The sequence below is a fragment of the Micropterus salmoides genome, unplaced genomic scaffold (assembly GCF_014851395.1).
Source record: "Micropterus salmoides isolate LMB-PRFRI ecotype aquatic unplaced genomic scaffold, ASM1485139v1 Ms_hic_scaffold_17, whole genome shotgun sequence".
Lineage (NCBI taxonomy): Eukaryota > Metazoa > Chordata > Actinopteri > Centrarchiformes > Centrarchidae > Micropterus > Micropterus salmoides.
This window is the reverse complement of record NW_024040817.1, coordinates 10,988,503-11,014,312: the sequence shown is the minus strand read 5'-3', so window position 1 is coordinate 11,014,312 and position 25,810 is coordinate 10,988,503. Positions and strand designations below refer to the sequence as shown.

Below are 25,810 nucleotides of genomic sequence, written 5' to 3'. Positions count from 1 at the left end.
ACTTAAGACGATAGTCCTTGTTGCCAAAAATGCCTCACAGAAGACCAATTTAGACCAATTTGTGCTTTTTGTGTCTCCTCCTCAGTGTTCTGTCTACTTTAGGCCTTTTATTACAGATTTTAGTTAGTAAGTAAGTAGGTAAAATTTATTTAATGTAGCACCTTTCACAGAGAAAGTCACAAATATTAATAAAATTAATAATGAAAGCAACAATACAAAGGGGAGCAATCAGACAATCATACATAAGCATCAAACATTATAAAAGGCATCAATCCATATAATCAATGTATTTGTGGCACATCAATAATCAAAAGGCACATGAACATTTTACCCACAAGTCCAGTGCACACAGGTGCAGGTGAGCTAATGACATCAGTAACATTTATGTATTGCCTCTGTAACTGCTGATACTTCTGTGCTTCTTTTTGCTTAAAGCTGCAATAATCATTTTTTTTACATTAGCAAAAAGTTAAATGACTTGGTGTTATATGAAACATATCACTCGTAGTGACGAACCAACAGAGCATTTTCATGCAACTCATCAGTTCATTGCAGCTGTATAGAAGTTTTTAACACCTTTCAGCTCATTGTCTTAGTGCTCTCATCAACCTAATTTAAGCTCTAAATACCCACTGTACTCTATCTGCTAAGCGCCAAATGACAGACAGACAAACTTAGAGACAAGGTGGTGAACATAGTGGAGCATTTAGCGGCTAAAGAGCCAGATATTTCCCTCAAGAGTTGGTAGAGATTAAAAAAAGAGCTAAAAGGAGAGTGAATATTGGACTCATCGCCACGGGGCCAGACACAATGACTCCAGATGCTAATGTTGCTCTGTATCTGCTGGATGTGTTTGCTAATGAGTTAGCCATACCAACTTTGCACTGCCCCCAAGATGCCAACAAAAATCAATCAATACAGCTTTAAGTTTTGGGGCCTTTTCCTTACATTTATTTGCTACTTTAAAATTGAAGTTAATGCATGACTACTTTAAAAGATTGCATAACCCATTCAGATGCCAGAGAATATATCTCACAGGATGAAAAAGGCGATGACACTTAAATTATGACGTGGAATGAGAGTAGTGACAAGAATCCGTCCAGCAGGGCAACCGGAGAAGGACTTTACCCTTCAATATGGCTATATAGACTCTGAACGGCCGTCTGCACAACACAAGTCATCAGACACAGAGTGAGGAAGAGACACCTCTGCAAGGTAACACCTTTTGTTATTATTATTAGAACATGTTTCATAAATTCATGACTAAATTAATGGTCATTATTTTAAATCACATTTATTTTCTTTATCCAACAGAGTCAAATTCCATCATGAAGGTACTTGTGGTTCTCGCACTTTTCTCTGGTGAGTTTTTCCTTTGAATAAAAGACAGATCCGTGTATACCAAAACTTTTATAGGTGCTAAATCTGCTGTTTTCTGCACAGTTTGCAATGCCAACATCCTGTGGCAGGAGCCGCCCAAGACCAGTCTGGACATTGTGAAAAATGCTTTTTGGGACTACGTTGCTAAGGCAACACAAACGGCCGAGGACTCCCTGACCCAGATCAGACAGTCTGAGCTGGGACAGGAAGTGAAGTAAGATTCAAATTGATAAAGAAGCCCAATGACATTAGAAATATAGTGTACGTTTCAATTAAATAACTGTTTTGTCTTTCTTACTGTGTTTGTCAGTACCAGGATCTCTCAGAGCGCCGACACAGTGAATCAGTACGTCGCTGCTCTGCAAACTCAGGTGGCTCCTCTGACGCAGGACTTCATGAATCAGTTTTCCCAGCAGGCTGAGCAGCTGAAGGCACGCCTGGAGAAGGATCTGACCACCGTGAGCACTAACCTGCAGCCCTACGCTGAGGAGATGGTGGCGCACGTCCAGAGGCAGGTGGAGGAGCTGAAGAAGGAGGCGGCCCCCTACGTTGAGGCCATGGATCCCGAGGCCCTGAAGGCCGTCCTGCTACAGAAGAGCCAGGAGCTGAAGGGGCAGCTGGATAATCGCGTGAACGAGCTGCAGGCCCAGATGGTTCCCTACACCGAGGAGATGAAGGAGAAGATGGAGCAGAGCCTGGAGGAGTTTCAGAGGAGCATGATCCCCCTGGCCCAGAGCTTTGAGACCCAGCTGACCCAGAAAACCCAGGAGATCCAGCAGAACCTGGCTCCATACGGAGAGGAGCTGAAGTCCAAGCTGGACGCCAGCGCTCAGGACCTGCAGGCTCAGCTGGCTGTTCTGTTGGAGAGTTTCACCAAGAAGACCCAGTAAATGGGATCCACCATCAGCCTCCACACACCAAATATTTAACTCTACCATCTCATTAAATAAAAATGTAATGAAGAAGTTCAGACTGTTGGTGTCTTTATTAACATGGATGACTTTTTCACAGATGAGTGATTCAAACCCAGAGACAGTGTTACTGTATTTACACAATACATTGCTGAGCAAGTTTTTATTCCTGTGTTGGGTTTGACAGTTAGAAACCAACACTACCCATTACAAAAAAAGCATTTGACCAAATTACTGTCTCTCACAGGTTCATCCTGTGTTAGCAAACACACTACTGAAGGGCGTTTGGGCAACATGCTAAAGGATTACAAAATGTGATTTAAAACAAAAAAACTTTTCTGTGCTCATGCTTTACTTAAACTCAACTGTCACAACCTGGCTCAACAGTATGTGACAAAAAAGGGAAACCACAGTCTGAAAATACTAGATATTTTAATAAGTAAAATAAGTAAAATATACATTTGTAGGTGTTTGTCAGGTCAGTATGCATGCAGTGTATGTGTGAGTGGAGTGTATGGGTGTATAACACAAAGAAACAAAACAGAATCAGTTGGCAGGCCAGGAAAAGAGACAGTCAAATCATCATGCAGGATCCTTTACAGCCACCTGAGCAGGTGGGGCTCAGGTGTGTTGAATCTCACACAAAGTATCAGCTCCACCCACCAACTGCCTACCTATAGATACACAGCAAGATACAAAGAACAAAAGAGGGCACAAACCTAGGGCCGTCACAGAGTTCCCTCTGAAAGTCTACAGTCACCTATGCAGGAGTTGGAATGCGCACACTGCGAATACATAACAAGTATCTTTCCTGCATGTGCATTTAAAAAAAACAACGTAAACATACGTTTGAAAATGGTTTTCAATGTCATTACCAGATTCATGAATGCATTTCACAAATTCCAACTCAAATCAGAGCAGCAGACTAATCGGACTTCCTCTTAATATATTTATTTACGCTAATAAAGGGCACGCAGGGACCCCAATTATTTACAAAAAGGTTTTCTTACTTAGTAAAGTCCAACACTTCACGAGCAGTATCAAACAATCTTTTTTTTTTTTTTTTGTTTTTTTTAAACGAAAGGTCGCACACGTAATCCTAAAAAAAAACAAACAAAAAAAAAACACACTTGGATCTAATGGTGTTCATACAATAATATATTCTATAATATATTTCAAAACTTGTATTTATTTAAAAGGCCATAAGCACTGACACTGTGCCAACATTTAAGGTAAAGATAGGAAATCGAGGTGCAAATAAATTACTAGTGTTCACAGTGAAGGAGTAACCGAATGTCATTTTACATTAATGGCTGGTGGGGGAGACAAACATTTTGGTCAAGATTGTGGGAACGATGAATGGCATGTAGATGTTGCTTGAGACATTTCTCATGTCTTTCCCCCACTTTTGTGTAAATTGAAATTGTTTTTAGTTTGGTTTTCTACTCTCCGTTTTCAGTACCTGGATCAGTGGTTTAAAATGTTAGACTGACTTAAAAAAAAAAAAATAAATAAAAATAGAAAAGAGTAGACGAGATGACTGAAGGAAACGACCAAACACATGCAGTTTTTGTAAGAAATGTTATTTATCCGTTTCCAAGAGGTATATACAGGTCATATATATACGGTTCCATATGTATGTAACATAAAAAAAAGGCAACAAAACAAGTGATGGGTTGTACACGTGACATGCGGTACAGTACACTACTTCCTGATAGCTGGTAAACTTGTCTTTAACCAATAAATCACCTTTAAACAAGCAAATGACAACAAATCCATTCACTGCACGCCAAGACAGACTTTACAGTAAAAAAAACAAACAAAAGAACATGAATAAAATTCAAAACTGGACAGGCACTGAACTCAGTGACAAACAAAGAGCTCTGTGATTCTGTAATGTCTCTTAATGTGTTACGTCTTTCTACAGTCCAAATTCCTGACCAATCATACGTTACACTTCTAATCAATCAGACAATTCATCTTATAGCATTAAATGCATTGGATTTACATTATTCCCTTCTAATCACCAACATTTGATGTGACAGTCTGGGAAACCAATAACATGACATTGGCAGAGTCGAGTGACAGAATGAGGTGATGGGACACAAGTGTTGCATGTGGTATAATCTGCTTGTCCATAGTGAGTCTGTCTGTTCTGGGAAGTCAGTCTACGGGTCGATAACCTGCGGCTCAGTCAGTCTAACCGATAGTGACGCCAAAACCACACTGGAACTTGTTCTTGCGGTGGTTGAGGAAGGTGCAGAGGACCAGAGAGAGCGGCAGCGGGAGCAACTTCTTTTCTAACGTTGCACCAACGACCCAGTTACTATCTACTGAACCTGAAAGGATAGGAATAGGAGACGGAGAAGATGGTTTAATTATCAAGATCAATACATTTCATAAAAACATGTCTGCACATATGTATGCCTGTGTCATTTAAAAAATGCATTCTAAAGAAAAAGTAACAACACAAAATCATTTGTATATAGGCCATTTTTCTGTGGCAATATCCAACTTCTCCTTAGGATTTTCTCCCTTTTCCCTCTCTTGGAAAACTCAGTTTCAATTCAAATATGCATCATTTGCATGATATTTCACAGACAAGGCCGAGGAACAGTAACAATTCTTGAACGAATAGTTCAGCATTTTGGGAAATTTGCTCAGTCGTTTTATCTGTCTACAAATACAGTGAGGATCCAGGATACAGTCACCTGCTGTTTAACAAAGGCTTGTAAATCCATCAACTCAATATAAATATAATAATATAATAATAATTAAAAAACATTTAGATTTTCCTTTGGCTGGTAAAAAAAGTTCTTTGTACAGCTGTGGTAATGAATGCACTGTATATTTAAGTTTTTCCCCTGACATCGAGTGTACACACGTGGTACCTTTAAACAGTAAATTGGCTTTAGGCACGTCTAGCTGGTAGCCGAATGACACACTGGTGTCTTGCATGCGGGTGCTCGCCTCAAACTCCACACCGACCTGCAACTGTTGAAGAGACAGACCGTTAGATCATGATGAATGCAGATACACGAAAAACGCTATAAGCAAGGATACACAAACAGGTAAAACACAGTCAGGGAGCATTTACATTATACATATGTAATTATCAAGGAGGTTGGCTTTACTGCGCGCGCACACACACACGCTATTTGAAAGCCAGTAGTACATATATACTAAAGTAACATAATATCTGGACTCATTTTTTGAAGGTAGTCATATGTCCTCCTCAAAAGAGAAATAAATATATGAATATAAGAAATATTGATTCCTAAGGTGAATTTTCTCTCACCTAAAACTGCCTCAATAATCAGCCATGTGGTCTTCCAACCAAATTAAACACTGAGTCTGACAAATGGGAAAAATAAAAGGCAGCAAAGTTACCTGCTCATTGGCTTTGTGATAGTATGAAGCATGAGCCCCCGCTGAGCCGAGTGTCAAAGTGGCGATGTAGTTACTGCCTGTGCAGGGGGAGATCAAGTCAATACTAGTTTAACAAAAAATAAATAAACAAATGTATGGTCTCATTAAAGAGGTGGTATTATGCTCATTTTCAGGTTCATAATCTTATTTAGGGGTTGTACCAGAACCAGTTTACATGGTTTAATTTTCAAAAAAACACCATATTTTTTGTCATACTGCACATTGCTGCAGCTCCTCATCTCACCCTGTGTTGAAGGCTTAGTTTTAGCTATGTAGTGATACATCTCGTCTCTAAATGATCTTTGTTGGGAGTTGCACATGCGCAGTTCCTAGTTAAGGACTACTAGCCAATCAGAAGCAGAGAAAGGCGGGTCAGCGAAAAGAAGGTAAACGGCTTCGATTCAACTGTAGGCTACATGTATGGACTGGAGCAAGAGTTTCAGAGTGATGAGTTATTGATCTGTAACAAATGTATCTTTCATCCATTAAGTTTTATCTGAGCTCTGTCTCTACATCACACTAACAACTTCATGTCCATTGACTGCCTGGAGGGTGGTTAGTGTTTGGAAGGGAGAGGAGAGGTGTGTGCTGCAGCTCAGGGTTTTTCCACCGGTGCTTTTGAGGGCGTGTTGGACTAGTAGCGCAGCGAGCATTATGACACATATTTTCATTGTGACATCACAAGAAAGCAGAAGTAAAGGCTGGACTACAAACGAGCTGTTTTCAGGCAGCTCAGAGCAGAGTTTTCTGTAGGAGATGGGAACTCCCTTTGGGCTGGACTTTGGGCTTTTTCACTTTGCAAACCTGTTACATGCACAAAAAAGATATACAACTCAATAAAGGAGAAGGAAAAAGCCAAAAACCACAATACCACCACTTTAAGTCCGAGTAAATAGGATCCAGGAGAAGCTATGAGTCCAGTCAACAGCTTACATAACATGTCTCACCTGTGTATCTGCCAACTAACGACATCACTGCGCCTTCCTCTCCTGGCCTTCGGTGGTAAACCAGCTCCCCTCCCAGAGCCAGAGCCGGCGTTATGGACTGGAGGTAGTGTGTTACAACAATACCTGACGGGCGGACAACAGCAAGATTATATGAGGTTGTTTTGGTCAACATAGATATCTACTTTTGGAAAATCAAAAACTATCCTAACACATTTGCAGACATAACCCAATTTTAGTCGTTGGATGACAAAACGGTAACTTTTCAGCAGACAGGATCCTCAATGCAGCATTACTCACTGAAGACCTACCAGAGCCAACAAGGACATCTGGGTTTCCGAGAGTAATCGTTGCAGTAAAATCTTCTCCCCGGATCTCAGCATCACCTTGCCAGTTCACAAACTTCTGCTGTTGTGTCTGCGGACATCACAGATTTTCACAAAGTTAACACTTTACCAGACTACATTTTGAAGATTGATACAGAGATTTTTTTTAAAAATCTGATCATCAACATCACATATGCAAGCATTTTTGGTAAAGATCTGTTTAATTTGATTATTTAAGAATTGTGATCAAGACATTTTACATTGTAAAAAAAAAAACATAACCAAAGAAAATACTTTCCAGTGCTCCCTGGTGGACAAACTTTGTAATGAGGCAACTGAATCTAAATTTAATGGAATTTTTATATGCCAATGCAATTTATCTGCGAAAAGGCTAGGCAGATCTATCACTCTAGCTCCGGTTTACATCATGCATGCTGAGAGAAATCAGGGGAATTAAAAAGAAATAAAATAGAAGAAGTATACTAGTACACTATGGTCAGGTTACAGTGGTATTAAAGTTATTTAAACAGGGAATTAAAAAAAATTGGTTTTACCTGGAAGGCCAATTTGGATCGTATTCTGTTGGAGACCTGGTGGATGATCTGCGCGTTAAGGCTGCCACTGTTGTCCATGTCTCCCACCATGACCGGAAAAAACTGAACAAAAAAAGAGCAGAGCATTTATGTCACAGTTCATATATAAAAGAAAATATAAATGTCAGATGAGATTCACAGTGATTTTACTGCAGCATACCTCTGCTGGACCTGCTTGCTTTAATCCAACGTATGTAGCACCAAACCTGTAGGTGGAATCTCCCATAGTGCTCAGCAGCACAGTGTGATTCACCTTAACGAGGGTTTTAAAAAAAAGGACACAATTAAAAACGTTTGCACTTCACTTTCTTTAGTCTTTAATTGAACTGATTTTATCATTGCTTATTTATTTTCACACTACCAAAAGACTGATGAACCTGCGTTTAACAAGGCACCAACATGTAGATCAATTATCAGTTTTGAGAGGTCAGTGGATGTGTTCCAGACTAAAGTCTTATAAAAAAAAAAAGAGCTTTTCACACAGTAAGGATATATTTTGTGTATCAGTTAATCTTAAAAACAGTCTTGATTTGTGTAGTAAAAATTTCTAGTGTAAAAACTCACCTGAAAGTGGTTACTAAGGCCCTTGTTGACCACCAGCCTGACGCCTTCCATCTGCATGGGGAAAACCTCTGAGAACAAAAACACATGCAGATAAGACACAGGAAATCCACACTGCAGGCACTTTTAGGATATTTTAGGATTTTAAAATCCAATATTCCAATAAATCTGCAGGCATTCTTTTCAGAAACACATAACATAAACAAAGATTATTCCTAACATTTGCTATGTGTAGTTAACAGACCTCAGCAAGATTAAATGTAATAACACAGCTTAAAATTAAACTTTGTATATTGTTATAAATAGTACTTTGAACTAAAGCCCCTTTTCCACTGCACAGTACCAGCTTGACTCGCCTCAACTCTACTTCTTTTGGTTTTCTATTGTGGAAAAGTTGTACCTGTAGCTGCTACCAGGTACTTTTTTTCGTATCACCTCCGTCGAGGATTCAAGCGAGCTGAGGCGATACTAAAATGTAATGTGAAGACACAGCAGACTGCTGACTGGTCAGAGAGAATCGACACTATTCACTGCTTCATTGTGCGCCCTGGACAGAGGCCAGCAGCAGAAAGTATTATATTTTACAATTTTCATACGTTATTTCATCACTAAATCCACTTCTGAGAAGTTTCGAGGTGATAAATCAACTGTGTAGATTTCGAATATTGACAGTTTTACGAGAAGTGATGGCGGGAAAAAAAATATATGCTCAAATGAGTTGAGGAGCTCCGCAAGTGGCTGCGGGAGAAGCCTGTACCAACCCGCAGGATGAGTGTGTGAGGCCGGCCAGCCGCCCGCTCACAGAGCCCTCTGCTCCCGTCACACAGACCACTGCAGCAACAACGGCAGAGGAAAACACAGCTGGAAGGTTTTCATACCGCTTATCTGTCTTTACATTCTGAGGAATGTTGAAACGTTTTAACTTAAATCAAGAGAAAGCTGTGTGGATCGCTGGTGTGTGTGTCGCATTGATTGGTTGCCTACACACTCAGTCAGCTCTTGTGCTAAACATTACGTGTGGGTCTCCCTTTGTCCAAATTTTTATGTCGCTTCTTTGTTCCGACAAACCAGACGACAACGACGAGTACTACAACTACTACTTCATAAGTATTCAACATACTGACAATGTGCTCTGTAGAGCAGTTTGTCTATCTGGGCTACTGCAGAAACTTGGTGACTTTGAGAAACTTTGTGACTTCCATGTAAGGGGACCCGCGGTATATGAAGATAGAAATGACTCATTCTTTATACACCACTGAAAACATAGTTATGGATATTATATTGCATTGCTGTCAATAGATCCTAAATATAACACACTGGAACTTTAACTGACATTTATCGGCTGCTTGAAACAGATATATCTGCAGTTAGTTCATATGAGCCGATGATATCGGCACAATGATTTCTCAGTCGGGCTCTACTTGCTATGTTCAGAGCTCCATAATGTTCTCACAGACCACATTATAAATGTAATTTATAACACGGTGTATCTTGAAATGTCTACCCAGTCTTCTATTTTTACTGATTTTCCATTTTAGTGTATATTTTATTTACCTTTGCACTTGCGATGACACTCATCGAATGTTCCCGGGTTAGGCAACGAGTTCTCTTCCTGCTCATGTCCTGAGGCTGCCTCGCTGGGGGTGATAACTGAGGAAACTGGAGGCATCCCAAAGCCTGGCGGCACCGTCAACCCTGGGACGGGAGCACCGCCAGAGGCTGGTGGTGGAGGGTTTGGGGAGCTGGCAGCCAAAACACTGCCCATTCTGCCAGAGAGAAATTAAGGGATAAAGCAAGAGAAAGGGTGACTGACTGACTGGGATGAAAGCAGTATTTGGCTGTTTGCGTCACTGAGTATCAGCAGGTACATCAACACAGGAGATAACATTAAAGCTGTAGATCCAGTTCCTCACATTCTGCATCCTCAAGTTCACATAATGCAACTCAATAGTCTTTCATTAAACCTTCCATACCTGGATCATGCCCATGTCTTTCAAACTCCACATGTCCAATTTTTAATGCAGACCTTTAGTTAAATTTTTTTAAGTCTACAATGAAGCATTCGTGCCCTGAAGGAGAGATGGTCACCTCAACACACCTCATTCAACTCAAGACAGTTGTATGACTGCAGATTTCTCATTTCAGGCGTCATAAGATGGTACACTGACATTATAGCAGGCACTTTTATATCATTAAAATCCAAGTCAGAAATATACAAGCTTTCAGACATTTCCCATTTAACAAGAACACAGCATACCATGATATCATCAGGGTTATTCACTTAGTATTTAGAAAGCTTTCCTCAGAACAGAAGACGACACTAAACAACCGTGGCCACAGGCTGAGTAATACTTCCTATAATGAGTAGACTGATCTCTATGTGTAATTTACAACCGGTGTGCCCCTTTAACCTTTCACACAGATCATGCTCATTCATATAAAGTTATAGTAGCAGGTAAGAAAAACCGGCTACTAATAACTATCAATAACGTTATGTGATGTACATAGGTAAGACCATCATGATCACTAGCCTCGTTCTGTATTATCTGTAGGTAATGCTTTGAATGAAACCTAACAGTTACCCTCACCTACAAGCCAGGCTGCAAAAGTTAGCTAAGCTAGCTCCCTAGCGCCGTTTGCTAGCTCTTTACTGAGCAGCTTTAACAAAGCGCTGGTGAAGGGAATCAAAGGACGCTTTGTGAGATGGCAACTGCCGAAAAAACAGCTTATATGTTATATGTTGATGTTTCCAGTGAAACCGCTTGTTATATAAAGCACACTGGTAACGATTGCTACTCACGTTGTGATTTCCAGAGGACGATACAGCCGGAAGTTGAATCCGGCAGCACCGAAGAAGAAGACGTGAGTGACCCTAAAGCCCGCCTATTTTCTCAAGACACGTTATGATTGGATGATGGACCGTGACCCTCAAAAATGATTGGCCGAAACACCTCTCAGTCATTTATCTTGCTTGACGACTCGAAGGCGTGGCTTTGTGTTGATGATGTCACGCTCATACTGAAACACTATTTGCTAATAGATGTGACGCCCGTTCCAGAGGGGCGGGATGTGATAGTCTGAGGTTATTGATTGGCGGAGAGCCGTCACGTCGGCGGCAGACAGCACAACGCGTGTAGAAGATACCTTCAAGGTCAAATGGCAGTATGGAAAGCCGGTTTTAACACTTATTCCTTCAAACTTATTAGTCGCTCTTTAAAAACTACAAGTACTTATTAGTTACTAGTAACAATTGCCGTTTGACTGCTAACAACTGATTAGATACTTGTACTTCATTTTTGGTTAATAATGACCATTTGATTAATTACTAGTGACTAAATGCACATTTTTGCCAGCAGTTCAGATATCACCTATTCATTAGCTACTAGTAACCATTTCCATTTTGCTAGTCACTATTATTTAGCTACTAGTGCTTATTTTTATGGCAATAAAAAAAAAAAAAAAAAAAGTATACTTGGCGTGATGCTGTATTAATCACCCCCCCCCCCCCCCCCCCTAGTAAATATCTTAACAAAAACATTGGTAATAGTCCTTTAAAAATGGCTTACACACCAACTTGTCTGCATCCCTCTCTGTTCAGGTAAGTATAGATGTAACCTGGCTGCTGACACCACAGCTAAGCTACGACCTCAATATAATAAAACATAGGAAAAGCTAAATGAAAACACCAGGCAGCATAAATTTAAGTTCAATTTATTGAATTTTATAACCCCTGCATGTATTTCCACGTTACAACAGTAGAGGACAGAGTGATTAACACAAGTCGTTGAAAACCCTTGTGCCTCTCAATGCATTTCGTAAGGAAAGAAAACAAACAAAAGCATTAAAAAGATGAACAATGCAAGAATTACATTTTTTTTTTTGCTGTACCCCCCCAAAAATCATTACCGAGTTCTCATGGCACAAAAAGGAAATCATGGGACAGTGAGGGAGGAAAATGAACAGACATCCTAAACATGTAGTCAATTTACAACTGAAGTCCAAAGTGGTGTAACTCACTTGAACGTGGGGCTGGAAATTGTTTTGTAAGAATCGGGGCCACCAAGGTACCAATGAGTACAAAGAAGACTGAACAACTCAAAAACTGACTGTTTATGAAAAGAAAACAATATTTTTAAGTATGAGGGATCAACTGAACCAACATTTTTGCAAGCCAATTTAGAATCGAAATGTATTAACACTCCTTCCCCTCCATGTTGTATAGCAAATACGATTGCAACTTTATCCACAGCTGCATTTAAAATGAAAAAATTTGAGAGCCAATTTAGAGTCTTAACACACTGTTTTATATCCACATTGCAAGGGAAATCCTGCAGTAACTTAACCCTCAGCTTACTACAATAAATTCTGCTGGGTTCTTCATTAAGTTTGGGTGAAATCACCTGAAGCGTGGGTGAGTCTGCATTAGTGTAACAAATTAAGGGATTCAATTCAATTTAGCAATGCACAGTAGAAATATTAGGGGCAGTTCAGCCAGCAATACTAGTTTTAAGTCTAGTGTTGACTTTTTACATTTAATATAGAATTTGTAGAATCCCAAAGCTGCGATTTTATACCCAAATCCTCACCCTTTTTCAAATTTTTTTTTTTTTTAAATGACCCTTTTCAAACAAGTGTTTGACAAATATCCCTCCCACCCCCGTCAGCTCTCCTGACTCCACAGTCCAGAGTGCTCACACAGACAAAGACGTCTCGACAACACCAAATGACAAAAATCAAACGCATCACACAACATTCATACCTGCATTCATCATAACCTCCTTTGTGACCACTAATGAACGTTTACTCCAACACAAAATGTACAAATTCATGTTGAAGAGCTTAAATGAACAAATGTGTATGATGAAACTGTTCTTACCAAAGTTAAGAGTTGAGCTTTCAAGAACACCACCTTGCAGCTGTTTTTAGTGACGTTGGTGTGTTCCGAGATCTCCACAATTACTTTGGCGAGTAAAATCTTATAACTGATTGCTGGAGCTGCAAAAATGAAGTTTTAATGGAGGGAAGTTGTTCTTAAAAAAAAAAAAAAGGGGCACAAGTCTGGGATGACATTATTTAGTTAGTTCCAACAGCCTAGAGATACTTTTAAATGTTACCTCCTCCAAAATAACATGGAAAATTCAACACCTTATAGGTTCAGCTATAAATCTGACGCAGCGTACTCTGCTGTTTTTTGTATCACAAAGGAGATCATGGAATAACTGTCAGGGATGTGATCAGAGATACAAAACATAGAAAAAGAACTGAAAAGTGGAAAGTTGTCATTAGAAATGAGATTTATGTCCACAAACTTGAACTCCTGGAGGAAGCAGGAGATGGAAAGGCAAAAAATCACATCCCTGACCATTTTAAACACTCATACTGATATTTAAGATACACCGCCAACAAAAACACAAGACGAGGCTGCACACAAAAACACCCAGAAACAAACAAAAAAAAGAGACAAAACAATTATGCTTACATGCCGCCTCAAACTCTTCATGGGACAATTATTTTCCCCCACAGATAAGGTTTAATTGAAGCTGCATGTAAACCTAACAATTAACAAAACTCAGCCTGTCACAAACATACGTCTCATGACCTCTCACACACACATTGTTCAGACAGTCCCACACATATCCCGCCTCTCCTCACACACACACACACACACCTGAATGCCTCTCATTTAAGTGTGCCACTCATACGACATTCTCCTTTTTTGGTTTTGCTTCAATGTAAATCTTGAAAATCTATTTCAAGGAAAACAAAAAGGGAAACACAAAGTCTACCTCCTCCTCCTCCTCCTCCACCCATGAAGCAAAGTATTTTCTTTTTTTTGTATAATTGTAAACGATTAGTGTAAACAATGAATCATTTACAATTTTGTTTCCTCAAAATGATTCATAACACCTCGTATAAAGATTGCCCTAGTGGAAAATGGATTGAGTTGCTGAAGACAAATCATAGCACTTTGATCGTCCGTCACACAAACATGGAACAGGTTCAAGAAGATCACAGTGCTTCAACACTTTCCAGAAACTCTCTCCTGTATAACTTAATGCTTTCTCTGGCACTTAAAACATGAAGCCAACTAGGGTATTTTGTGTACTTTTAAAAAGGGAAGAGGAAAAAAAAGAAATTTAAATCAAAAGCTTTCTTTGCTTTAAGTACCAGAGAGAAGGAACAATCCAAGACGCCCAGAGAGCATCTGATAAAACACTTGGCTGCTGCAAACCCACCCCCCCGAAAAAAACCTCCAGAGGTAACCCAGTGCTAGAGCCTCACAGCACTCTCCCCCTTCAAACTGCTTTAAGCATCAAAAATAAATTTTAAAAAGCAAAAATACTTTTTTATGTCTTTTCTTTTTATCATTACTGACGCTCTTTAAAGGGGAGGACAAAAACAAAAGAAGTCACAGCTGCCTGTTCAAAGATGCTACAATTTTGCTTTCAAACACAGAGCCCACCCCTCACAAAAGATAATCCTCACATTTTATAATTTTAAAACATAGTGGTGGGGGAGAAAAAATTAAAAATATATATATATATTGCTGCTGCAGCAGAAAGAAAATTGACCCTTTCTTCAAATTTTAGTCGTAGTTCAATTGACGATCAACGTGGGCCTTTATAGACTGAGCAGGTTTCATCGCTCTGTGGCCCGTGGAACCATTTCATATCCAGTATACACTTTCATAAAAGCCTGTAGAGCAGTTTCTAATGCAACAGCAGCAATACAAAGGACAACTGTCAAATATACTTAAGAGCTTGGCATTCAACCACTGGACTATCGAGAGTACACATTGGCAACTAATACATTCACCAACTTTTTCCATGATGGGGCTCAAAAATAATGTTTTACCAAAGGTTTTGCAAAATGCTCCGTTATTAAGTCCACCTTGTATTTCAACTGTATGTGAAGCAGTAGGGGAAAAAGACAATGACAGAAAATTCTAACTTTTGTTTTGCACCGAATTCCAGAGAAACCATTTAATCATTGGATGTATTGATACTCAAATTTTGCATCACCTTAGTAATCAAAACTGTTCTGAACCAGTCTCTGATGCATTAGTCCTGCGCCGTAGATGCGTACAGGACAGGAAACCAGTTTTTCCATTTATTTACCAGCTACAGTGGACGACGGGTTTACAGTATTCACCAGCCCAATATGATGATATTTTATGTAAAAGAACCTCCAGACGACAGCTGTCTGTGGGAAAACTAACCAGCAAAAGCCATAATGTAACAGCATGGGGCTGCTATTCGTTTCGCATGCCGTTTGTGTGGTTGCAGTTCAACATCCATGAATCAGTATGGGGACTTGTATCTCTTCTTGTATTAACTCTGCCTATGTATTATTCATAGCAAAAGGGAAAAACAGTCACGCAGTATTTAAATAAAGCTGCCCTTTTTTTATTGCAACGTTCACATTAAAACTAAACGTTCACATTCAGGATGTTTTTTTGTTTGTTTTTTTAAAAGATGTTTGAGCCGTGTTTCCACACACACCTCTCAGCAGGACAGTGTGCGTCTTTTCCCCTTGCATAACGGATGTTTAAATAAACTTGGGTTACTATTAAATTCATATAATTTGTGCTCGTACTCTGCTGCATGACAGAAACAGCAGGCTATGAATGGATGAGTACACATGGGAGTAAGTAAGGCACTTGAGTGACAACAACAGTGTACGTGGACAGAACGATGGCTGGTGTTAAGTGCACCATTGTAACAATAAAAAGAGATCAACCTTGCTGCTGGCAATTAAAACTGTCTCCGAGGGTGACGGGTTCAAAACTGTTTTGATACTCATTAGCACTGCTGTGCCTGTTTCAATCGCAAGTGCTGTCTAACCAAGATACATTTTAGGAAAAATACGCTAAACTCATACACAGGATGCATCGTCGTGGAGTTTGGTGCAAAACAATGAAGTTTAATTTTCATTAAAAACAATGAGGCAGCTGTCTTTGAGGAAAAACTAAAGAAATGCTTAAAAACAAAAAATAAACAGCCTTTACATCCATTCAACAGACTGAGAACAGGTGAGAAGTGTGAAATTGAAGAGTTGCCTGAAGCTTGTAAGCAAGCGCTGATGTCTGTGCAAAAGCCCCCGTGTGTCCTGCTGTCCTGGAGGGAAGACAAAACTCACATTAGGAAGACGGGTCTTACATTTTCCATGCAACTAGAATCCCTGCCCCGCCACTGTACTCAAATAATATAGGTAGTGAATACCAGGAAGGAATTTAATAACTCAATGGAAGATATGATTTCAGTGAATATACATTGTTGAACTGATTAATGAAAGATTATCATAGATGTATTTGCTAAACAGGTACATGCAATTAATTACACTGTACAGATGGATTCTTATAGTGCACAGCTAAAAATAGGGCTGTTGCGATAACCGCAAAATTGAGATGCCGCGCTATTGGTCAAGCCTACTGCGGAGGATGGCAAGCACCGCAACGTTGATACTTTACACTTCAGGGCGTGTTAAATTAATAAATTAGTGCTTCAAAAGTTCCACAACCGTAACGAGCTCTGTAACGGTTCAAGGACGGATCGCCATGGGCTGTACGTGACCTGACTTCAAACGTGGAAGCTGCAAGTATTGCCGTGTTTTGTCTTGTTTAACTGTTTATTTTAAAGGTTAGCTAATTTGGCATTAAGCAAATTGCGCGGCTTATGTGGCTAGCAGCTCGGCAATGTTGGACTTAATGTAATACTGAGGGATAGTCGAGAGAAACTGAGCGGTAAGCCTCATTTGAATCTCACTAACTAACGAGTGTGTCGGATGCCTGCAGCTGTTTTTCATGTTGCTTTCTGTGGAAATTTAGTTATAACGTTACTACAGCACAGTGTTTAGTTGTGGACAGCCCATTCTGCTCTGCAAAGGCGTGTGTGCTTGCGTTGCTGCGGTATGTAAATTGACTTGATAGACATGCCTGAAGGTGACGATATAGCTAACGCTGCGCGTGAAAAAGACACGGTCAAACTACAAAAATGAGTTTGCTTGGTAATGTTGTTTACTAGCACTCAGCAGCTAGCTTACTCCAACCATAAAGCTGCTGTTAGCGGCTCTCTGTGCAGTGAGGTGAGATCCACAGACACTCTTACTATGCTTTATGGCACCAAATTACTTCATTGATGAAAAATGCAATAACGCATACCACGCTGTTGAGCCCCAACATATTACCGCGGGGGAAATTACTTTACTGCGACAGCCCTAGCTGCAAAGATGTGCTTCTGTTTTTAGATGCAAAGCTTCTCTAGGAGCTGTACATGAAACTCACTGACAGGGCCACGATTAGGCCGGTGCACATGATCACAATAACACTCGAAATTCAAATTACGGCAGAAAGTGGGAGAATGGACGAGATGGAGAAAAGCCTGTGCTGTCAAAGTCATTGTTAGTCTTTGCATCATCCCAGTCAATAAGTGTGTAAAATCTGGACTCACCCAATTCATTTCTAAATTATGGCTAAAAACCTATTTGGAGGTCACAATGACCTTTGAGCCCGAGTGTCACCTATTCAGCGTCTGACCAACTGCTAACAATGGTCACAATCTGTTCTGTTCCTAAGTTCTGATGTTGACAGTGAAGCGGACCTTTCGGGTAAAAAAAGTCATCACTTCATTGTATTCTGGTCAACATCTGTGTTTTTTCATAATTACCGCATAAATCATTGAGTTATGTATGTCAAGGTCATTTTGAGGTCACAGTGACCTTTGAGTCAAAAATGCCACCAAATCATTGTCAGACCAACTGTGAAATATGTTCATCAATTCTTTAGTGTTGGTCAAGAGGCCACATTGACAAACAAATTCTAATGAGTTTGTCCTCGTGTCCAAGTCAACATTTGCTCCAAATTTGAAGAATTTCCTTCCAGGTGTTCACGACAACCCGAAAACATAATGAAATATGTTTACATAATAAAACGTCTGATCTCAAAGCATCTCACCTGTTTTAGGTGCTGTCCTGTTGGCGTCCTGGTTTCTCCTCAACCTCCTCCACATCACAGTCTGCGTCGGATGAGTGGAACTCTGCCACATAGAGGCTCTTGTCGATGCTGCCGGGAATGGGCTTGATGTCCGTCACCAGCTGGTCTTCGATGGCCTTCAGGTTGAAGCGGTCCTCTGATGTGATCAGGTTGATGGCCAAGCCCAGGTGACCAAATCTCCCTGAGTGAGAGAATATATTTAATATACAATTTCACCATAACGTCTTCTACCTACCCATAGTATTCATTTGATTTATTCCTGAACAAGACAGGCTTTACTGTAGATTTTGGTTCTGATTTATAGTAGAATGAACGCCAATTCAGATTCTGCATCCTGTAGTGTCCATATATTATCATAGTGAAAAGCAAAACAGGGCAGATGGAGCTGCATTTATGGTCTTACGAAGAACTAGTATATAATTTGAACAACTTGTATTGCATAAAAAAAAAAAAGCTACAGATTATTTGACTGCTTGTATTTCTTGCTTATGTTCAGGTTTGTCATCATTTAGCTTTGCATTTCTTTTCAAAACCAAACCTGTTACAACAGTTGAGACAATGAAGAGTGAATATAACAAATCAGTGCACATTATCAAAAGGAGTAAACATACCTGATCTTCCAATACGATGGAGGTAAGTTTCAGCGTTCTTCGGGAAGTCGAAGTTGATGACAACGTTGACAGCCTGTATGTCAATACCTCTGGTGAAGAGATCTATCGGAAGACAGTGGAAAACTGGATTATAATCTCCGATAACCTTTGTGCCTTTCTGGAGAACACTAGTTGGTCAGTTTTGAAATGAAAATAAACTCACCAGTGCAGACCAGGTTTCTGCACAGTCCATTTCTGAAGTCGTGGAACACACGGTTTCTATATTCCTGAAAAGAAACAAGACATAAAACGCTACAAAAGAGGCTACTGGCTATAAACAAAAGACAAAACCAAAACATTTTAAGCCACATTAAGATCGTTTTGGCCATTTTACCCAGAAACAGATATGGAGGATTAAATACGACCTCTAGTCCTCCAGGACATCAGCCAGCTTCATTAATTAACATTCATACTTTAATGCTATGGTCCAAAATAATCTAAGTTTGTTTTATTACATGGTTATTTGTATTTTATATATTTATCAGTGGTCTTTATCATATATAAAAAGTTATCCACACAGGCTGGGCTGTATGGAGGTAGACTGGAAACATGAGGAGAGACAGGGTATGACACGTGACTCGGCCCCGAGTTGGAATCAAACCACCATTCGGCTATCAGGGAAACCCAGGCTACAAACCCAGTTTTATTCTACTCAAATCCAATTTGAAATAATCATGCAGCAAAGCATTTCTGCACACACACCTGCATCATCTTTGCATGGATGTAGAAGCAGGAGTAGCCCAGCTGAGTGATCTTCTTGGCTAAGAGCTCCACCCTCTGAGTGGAGTTACAGAAGATGATCGACTGGTTGATCTGAAGCTAAAAAGGAAAAAAAGAGAAAGAAATCAAAATCCTAAATTGACTGATTTACTGTTAAAAGAGGAATTAATAAATTACACGTTAATTACACGTTAACCTAGATTTTTCAAAAACTCTAGATGCTCTGCGGTACCGTGTTGCCACTCAAGTTATTTGTGTTTTTTGTGTGACATCGATGGTGAATGAGGTAGTTACCCTGGAGAACAGCGTGTTGAGGCAGTGGACTTTCTGCCTCTCTGTGACGTAGGCATAGTACTGAGTAATGCCCTTCAGAGTCAGTTCCTCCATCAGGTTTATCTCATAAGGTTTCTGGAGGTGCTTGGCCTACAGCAAGGGGACAGAACAAATAATTTAAAATGTTAAAAAATAAAACAACCAAAAAAAAACACACCCGTAGAAGCACGTAGAACATCCTTTGAATATGAAATGTGTTGTTTGATGTTGTGGTTTGTTGTCCTACTTGTAGTATTTACATATGTAGTCTGCATGACTCCATTCCAAAAGGACAATGTCGAAGACTTTTACACTAAACAATCAAATCCTGCGACTGACTGAGCTGAAATAATTTAGGCGAAGACAGCCCAGAAAAAGTATAAAAACACAAACACAGGTCTGCACGCAGTGTTAGAACAGCTTGGTCTTGGAGCCAAGTGGTGCCAAGTGGCCCCGAGCCATCAGGTTGGCTGAGTGGTGCAGCAATTAGCTGACTACTCACCATGAACTTCTGCACGCTGATGGGGAAGGTTGCAGAGTAGAGCAGGATCTGCCTGTTCTTGGCCAGGAAGCTGATGATATCCTCGATGAGCACCACAAAATCCTGAGACAGCAGCTTATCCGCCTGAGAGGAAATGGAGAGAATTTAACATGAAGCAGGCAAAGCTGCAGTCCGAAACTGGTTTTGATGAACATGGAATGACGCAGGCTTGTAAGAATACCTGATAAAAATGAGATGCCTTAGACAATATGTACAAATGGTTTTAGTATTTTTAATTGTTTTTATTCATGTTTACCTCATCCATCACCATCATCTGGACTCTATCCACCTTTGCCACTCCCTTCTTTATCAAGTCCAGGATCCTACCAGGTGTGGCAATGACCACATGCACTGATGTAGAGAGAATGACAATTGCACAAAAGGGTCAAACACTGAAATATAATTATCCTTTTAATTGTCTGTTCACTTGTGTTTAATCTTATTGAAGTGCAACCTTTAAAAAGAATCAGAAAAGCTCCTCCTTTCTGAAACACAAGCTGGCCTCCATAAGCCAACAGGCAGATCACATTTACCCATTTCTGATATTGTGATAACTGTGTGCGTAGTGGCCCTTTTTGGACAAAGTAGGCCAGTGAGGATTCTTACCAGTCTCATCCAGGCGCATGATGTCATCTCGCAGGTTGGTGCCCCCGGTGGTGGCCATGACTTTAACTCCTCCGAGGTGTTTGCTGATCTGGATCGAGATCTGGCTCACCTGCAGTGCCAGCTCACGGGTTGGCACCATGACAAGTGCTAGGGTATAAAAATTTGCAGGTTAGAAATATGGTGGATAGTAAAAAAGATTTCACGTGTAGAACAAACAAGGCCAAACAGCTTACTGACTACAGAAAAGGGACACTGTGGGCACAAATGAGGAAGGAAGCACGACAGAAGAGAAATGATGACCAAAAGGAATTGTGCATGCAAGTTAAGGATGGAGGACGAGGGAGGAAAGCTTCTATTAGGGAGACATCCGTTTAAAACTACAGGCAGCTTCTCACCCTGTATGTGGTCCTTTTTCAGGTCTATTCTCTCCAGCAGTGGGATGAGATAGGCTCCACTTTTCCCTGTTCCGTTCTTAGCCCGAGCCAGAATATCCCGTCCAGACAGGGCGATGGGAATGCTCTCCTCCTGCAAGGAAACACAAATATGGTCTCCAGTCTTATTATGTGACATGTCATTAACATACAGCTGCATTTACAATTCAGATTTTTGTAATCCACCACTGACATTATGTTGTTTTATACATTTCTCTACTGTAATCTACAAAACAGAAAATATGCAAGAAAAGGAAATACACAATTACATCCAGAGACAATAAAAATGCTATTCTCAATAACATATCACATTGGGTTCTTCTGGACAGCAAAGTAAATTTGACAATGAACCACACCTGGATAGGGGAAGGTTTCTCCCAACCCATCTCAAAGATGCCCATCAGCAGTTCTCTTTTGAGACAGTAATCTTCGAATTCATTCCCCTTAGTGGACGTCACATCCTACAGTGGATACAGAATGGTTAGAGTGACCTTAAAAAGATAGTTTTAGGGCTAAAAGTAGGATCGAAAAAATGTTTTCAAGTTATACTCACTGAAGTTTTGACCCTGGTGTCTTTGGGAGGGAGCTTTAGGCTCTTTTTCCAATCATCTCCAAACTTGATGCCTACTCCGTCCTGGGAGGCTCCACCTGCGATCTGGGGTGCACCCAAAGTCTTTACGTGAGTTGTGGGTGCTGGCTGGACTGAAGCTGGTTTAGTCTGTCCTCTGAGCTGCCCGTTCTGCTTGTTCAGTCCCATGACGACTGGGCCAACGTTTTCTGTTCTGGCGGTTGCCATTTTTCCTGTTTTCCTTGCTTTTGTTTTTTTTCTTCTTCCTCAAGGTATTAGATTTTTGCCTCTTAGGTTTTACTTTTTAAAAATTCTCTTCAAAAGTAAAAAAGCTTAATAAATCATTAACAAACAATATTCTCTTCTTAAGTCCAAAGCTTTCACAACAGAAGTCAATTCATAGTATTTACATATACACATGTACGTGCAGTTCGGTCCCCTTCAACAACAGAGTGACTGACGTACAAGAACAACAACAAAAAAGTTTTTATACAAGAGCTCTTCAAAATGAAGAGAAATTTGCATTCATATGCATGAATATACTTGCCCACAATATAGAAAAATTATATGTGAACAAGTATCAAAGCGGTTCAAGTCCTGAAATAGAACAACTAAGGCAATCTGAACTTGGGGTTTCTTCAATATAATCTTTGTTCAATACTTAAAACTTCTGTTTCTAAATTGAACAATACTTCCTGTTTCCACTTTGAGTCCGTAGAAGTTGCTCAATATCCCGGTCCTTGAAAACAAGGATGTCCAACTTTGTACAAGTTTCCCCCCAAAATCATGTAGTCTGTAATGCTCTCCGTTTATTTCCACTGTGTGGATGTGTGTCGGTCTACAGGAGAAAAAAAACTGGATCCTGAAATCACAAATCTTACAAGGGGTTATCTAGTCCAAAGCAAAAAAGCTTTCCGCCCCTTTTGAGTCCTCAGTGTGCGTTTCTTTTCTCCTCCAGGTGTTTGACCCTCTCCCCACAGACACCACGGGTCTTCAGGTCAGTGTGTGAAGTGTGCGCGTGTGGCCGTGATCAACCCGCTGCCTCCTCAAAGTCAGCCAACAACTCAAACTTGTCACCTAAAAAGAAAAATCTTTTTATCAGATATATATGGTTTTCTCAGTCGTTTAAGTCAGATTACATACAGCTTCAACTAACTATTTTCATCAAGCTTGCTTGGTATGTCTGACCAACGGTCCACACACAACTCTATTCAGCTTGTGAGCAAAGAAAGTCAGCAGTCTTTACAATTAAGAAGCAATAATTAGTTAAAGAAATAACTTTTTTTTTTAAATAATTTAATAATTACTAGTTATTAAAAGTGTAACCTTTAATCAAATGTTGACTATTAATTTCAGCTCTCTAAATAAGCCTAATGCATCGCTCGTCATCACACTTGCAGCTTGTTCAGAGTGCAGCTGCTAGATTGTTGACTGATGCAAGGAAGAGTGATCATATCTCACCAATATTGGCTGCTCTTCACTGGTTACCAGTCAAATATAGAATTGATGCTGTTAATTATTTTTAAGGCATTACATGGACTGTCTTATATTTCTGATCTCCAAACTCTTCCAGAACCCTCAGATCAAACAAATTCCTTTTCAGCCATCCCATGGTCTCCTATTAAAACAAAGGGTGATCGTGTCTTTTCAGTAACGGCCATGCAATAAACTTCCTCCGATTATAATAATAATAATAATCTTTATTTGTAGAGCACTTTTCAAAAACACGTTACAAAGTGCTTTAACAAGTGTAAAGACAATAATACCCAAGAGACAATAATACAAAAACAATACAAGATAAAAGCATGAAAACATTGAAAAGACTAAAATACACGTTTAAGATAAATATAAAATAAGTAAAATAGAATAAAATAAAAGGGATAAAATAAAGTCAAATAAGATCGGGAAAGGCTCTCCTATAAAAGTATGTTTTAAGAAGGGACTTAAAAGAGTTCACTGACTCAGCCGACCTGATTTCCTCGGGCAGGCTGTTCCAGAGCCTCGGGGCCCTGACAGCAAACGCTCTGTCCCCTTTAGTTTTCAGTCGAGACTCTGGAACAGACAACAGACCTCTGCTCGAGGATCTCAAGGTACGTGCTGGTGTGTATTGGACTAAAAGTTCAGAAATATAACAAGGCGAGAGGCCATGAAGAGCTTTAAAAGTGATCAATAGAATTTTAAAGTCAATTCTAAAACATACTGGGAGCCAGTGTAATGAAGCTAAAACAGGAGTAATGTGGTCATATTTCTTTGTTCTGGTTAAATTTTATCAGATTGTTCCCCACCACCAAGTCTCGTCTTAAAACGGATTTTTATTCTTTGGCGTCTGTTTAGGCACACTTTAACTGTCTTGTTTATATAGCTTTTTGTTGTATATCATAAATTGATTGGCCTTTTTATTATTGCATAATTTTGTTCAGCACTTTGCTAAATAAAATGATTGTTTTGACTACCTATGTTGTTAATAATATGGCAACCCCACTGATTTTATTCCAGAAACCAAAGCAATTTCAACACATCGCTTTTTTACTCTGGAAACTTGTGATGGGGGTTTGTCATTGCTGACATTTAAAGAATATAGGAGCTGTCGGTTTCAGCGTTATTGGAACATAAAGCAACAATGCAAACAAGAGTTAGATGCAACATTGATAAAATAATTATCAAGCTAGACCTCACAACAACAAGGGAAGGATTCAACAACTAATTCGCTAAATGGTTTGGTTTAAGATTGCACAGGTGAAGTTGCCAGGTGGCAGCATCTGAGACAGATTAGCGAAGCGCAAACTGCCAGGATTTAAAATAAAACACTGATCTACAGTAAAGACTCTAGGTCTGACTGAAACAAACATAATAATAGCAGTTTATATCGATTGTCAAAAACCGATGCTCAGACCATGTTTATTAACTTTAGCGTCCGTTTTCCATTAAGATAACGTTAAACGTCAATTTACTCCCCCTCCCAGTTTTCTAAACCTTTTCTGCAAAACAGTTAACATTAACTTTAAAATATTTAAACCATCGCCGTGGCTGTGATAGATTTTTACCCATCTTCCCTTTTAAATCAACAACTTAACGTTACCTTTGGCGCTGCGTCTCAGGAGAAACAACATTAGCAACGTTCAGCTACGGAGTTACAGCTAAGCCAGTGTTAGCTCTACGCTAAGTCACCGCTAAGCCGCTCAAACTCCCGCATTTCGGACTTTTGGTAACGAAATACAACAATATATGTGTAAAGTGTAGTGACAACAACGTTACATATATTTCACGTTACGTTATTTGTAAAATTATCGTTAAAAGCTACGAGGCACAATTATCGAAGCTAATTTAGCACAAATAACTCCACTCGCTAACGTTAGCATTGTGCTAATCAGCTCACAACAACTCCGGTGTTTTTAACGGAAACTGGACGTTTCCATGTCACCACAAACCTACCTTAGTTTCTTTGTTGTTTTACAAGAGATGCTCAGTGTGTGGTTGATCAACTACTTTCCTTACAATTCGTTTTAATAACTGAATTTTACTTGAAATAAATCGCCTCTATTGTGTTTCTTCCTTTAAATCAACATGGTCGCCTTCTTCTTCGTCTCCTCTTCCTCGGTGTCTCTCTCCTGTTTATTAGATGCGAGATTCTACGACGCTACTGCCACCTGCCGTCACACCTACTTACTGCTGCAGGAGGAAGTGCTCAGATTATTTTGTACTGTCTATGGTACATTTTAAAATAAATCTGTATTTTCAAAACTTTGTTCTCCATTAGATTCGATTAGATGAACTTTATTGTCTTGGGCCCATCGTGTACATTGCGGCTTCGCATACAAGACATACAACCACACGTCAACCCAGAGAG

General features: G+C 39.8%; 3 protein-coding genes across 4 annotated transcripts; 1 reads left to right on the top strand and 2 right to left on the bottom strand.

Moving 5' to 3' along the window:
- Window positions 1-1,111: 1,111 nt before the first annotated feature.
- Window positions 1,112-2,350, top strand: LOC119907928 (apolipoprotein A-IV-like). The gene is made up of 4 exons (XM_038725632.1): window positions 1,112-1,215; window positions 1,315-1,362; window positions 1,444-1,594; window positions 1,691-2,350. The coding sequence occupies exons 2-4, from the start codon at window positions 1,329-1,331 to the stop codon at window positions 2,268-2,270; spliced, it is 765 nt and encodes a 254-aa protein (XP_038581560.1). The 5' UTR covers window positions 1,112-1,215; window positions 1,315-1,328; the 3' UTR covers window positions 2,271-2,350.
- A 1,505-nt stretch (window positions 2,351-3,855) lies between these two features.
- On the bottom strand, window positions 3,856-11,025 carry tomm40l (translocase of outer mitochondrial membrane 40 homolog, like). Its single transcript, XM_038725631.1, has 10 exons — window positions 10,945-11,025; window positions 9,699-9,910; window positions 8,148-8,215; window positions 7,744-7,836; window positions 7,545-7,646; window positions 6,976-7,081; window positions 6,668-6,790; window positions 5,682-5,758; window positions 5,183-5,285; window positions 3,856-4,630 (listed from the first exon to the last, which is right to left on the bottom strand). The coding sequence occupies exons 2-10, from the start codon at window positions 9,907-9,909 to the stop codon at window positions 4,491-4,493; spliced, it is 1,023 nt and encodes a 340-aa protein (XP_038581559.1). The 5' UTR covers window position 9,910; window positions 10,945-11,025; the 3' UTR covers window positions 3,856-4,490.
- An 814-nt stretch (window positions 11,026-11,839) lies between these two features.
- LOC119907926 (probable ATP-dependent RNA helicase ddx6) lies at window positions 11,840-25,558 on the bottom strand. 2 transcript variants are annotated; one of them, XM_038725630.1, is made up of 13 exons: window positions 25,396-25,558; window positions 21,949-23,040; window positions 21,752-21,856; window positions 21,360-21,489; window positions 20,965-21,111; window positions 20,615-20,709; window positions 20,320-20,442; window positions 19,800-19,928; window positions 19,488-19,604; window positions 18,949-19,012; window positions 18,747-18,848; window positions 18,097-18,316; window positions 11,840-16,256 (listed from the first exon to the last, which is right to left on the bottom strand). In XM_038725630.1, exons 2-12 carry the CDS (start codon window positions 22,189-22,191, stop codon window positions 18,102-18,104), a joined length of 1,470 nt encoding a protein of 489 aa, XP_038581558.1. In that variant the 5' UTR covers window positions 22,192-23,040; window positions 25,396-25,558; the 3' UTR covers window positions 11,840-16,256; window positions 18,097-18,101. The 2 variants fall into 2 exon arrangements, with proteins under 2 accessions (XP_038581558.1, XP_038581557.1); XM_038725629.1 differs by having other exon boundaries at window positions 11,840-16,261; window positions 25,396-25,557.
- Between the last annotated feature and the right edge of the window lie 252 nt (window positions 25,559-25,810).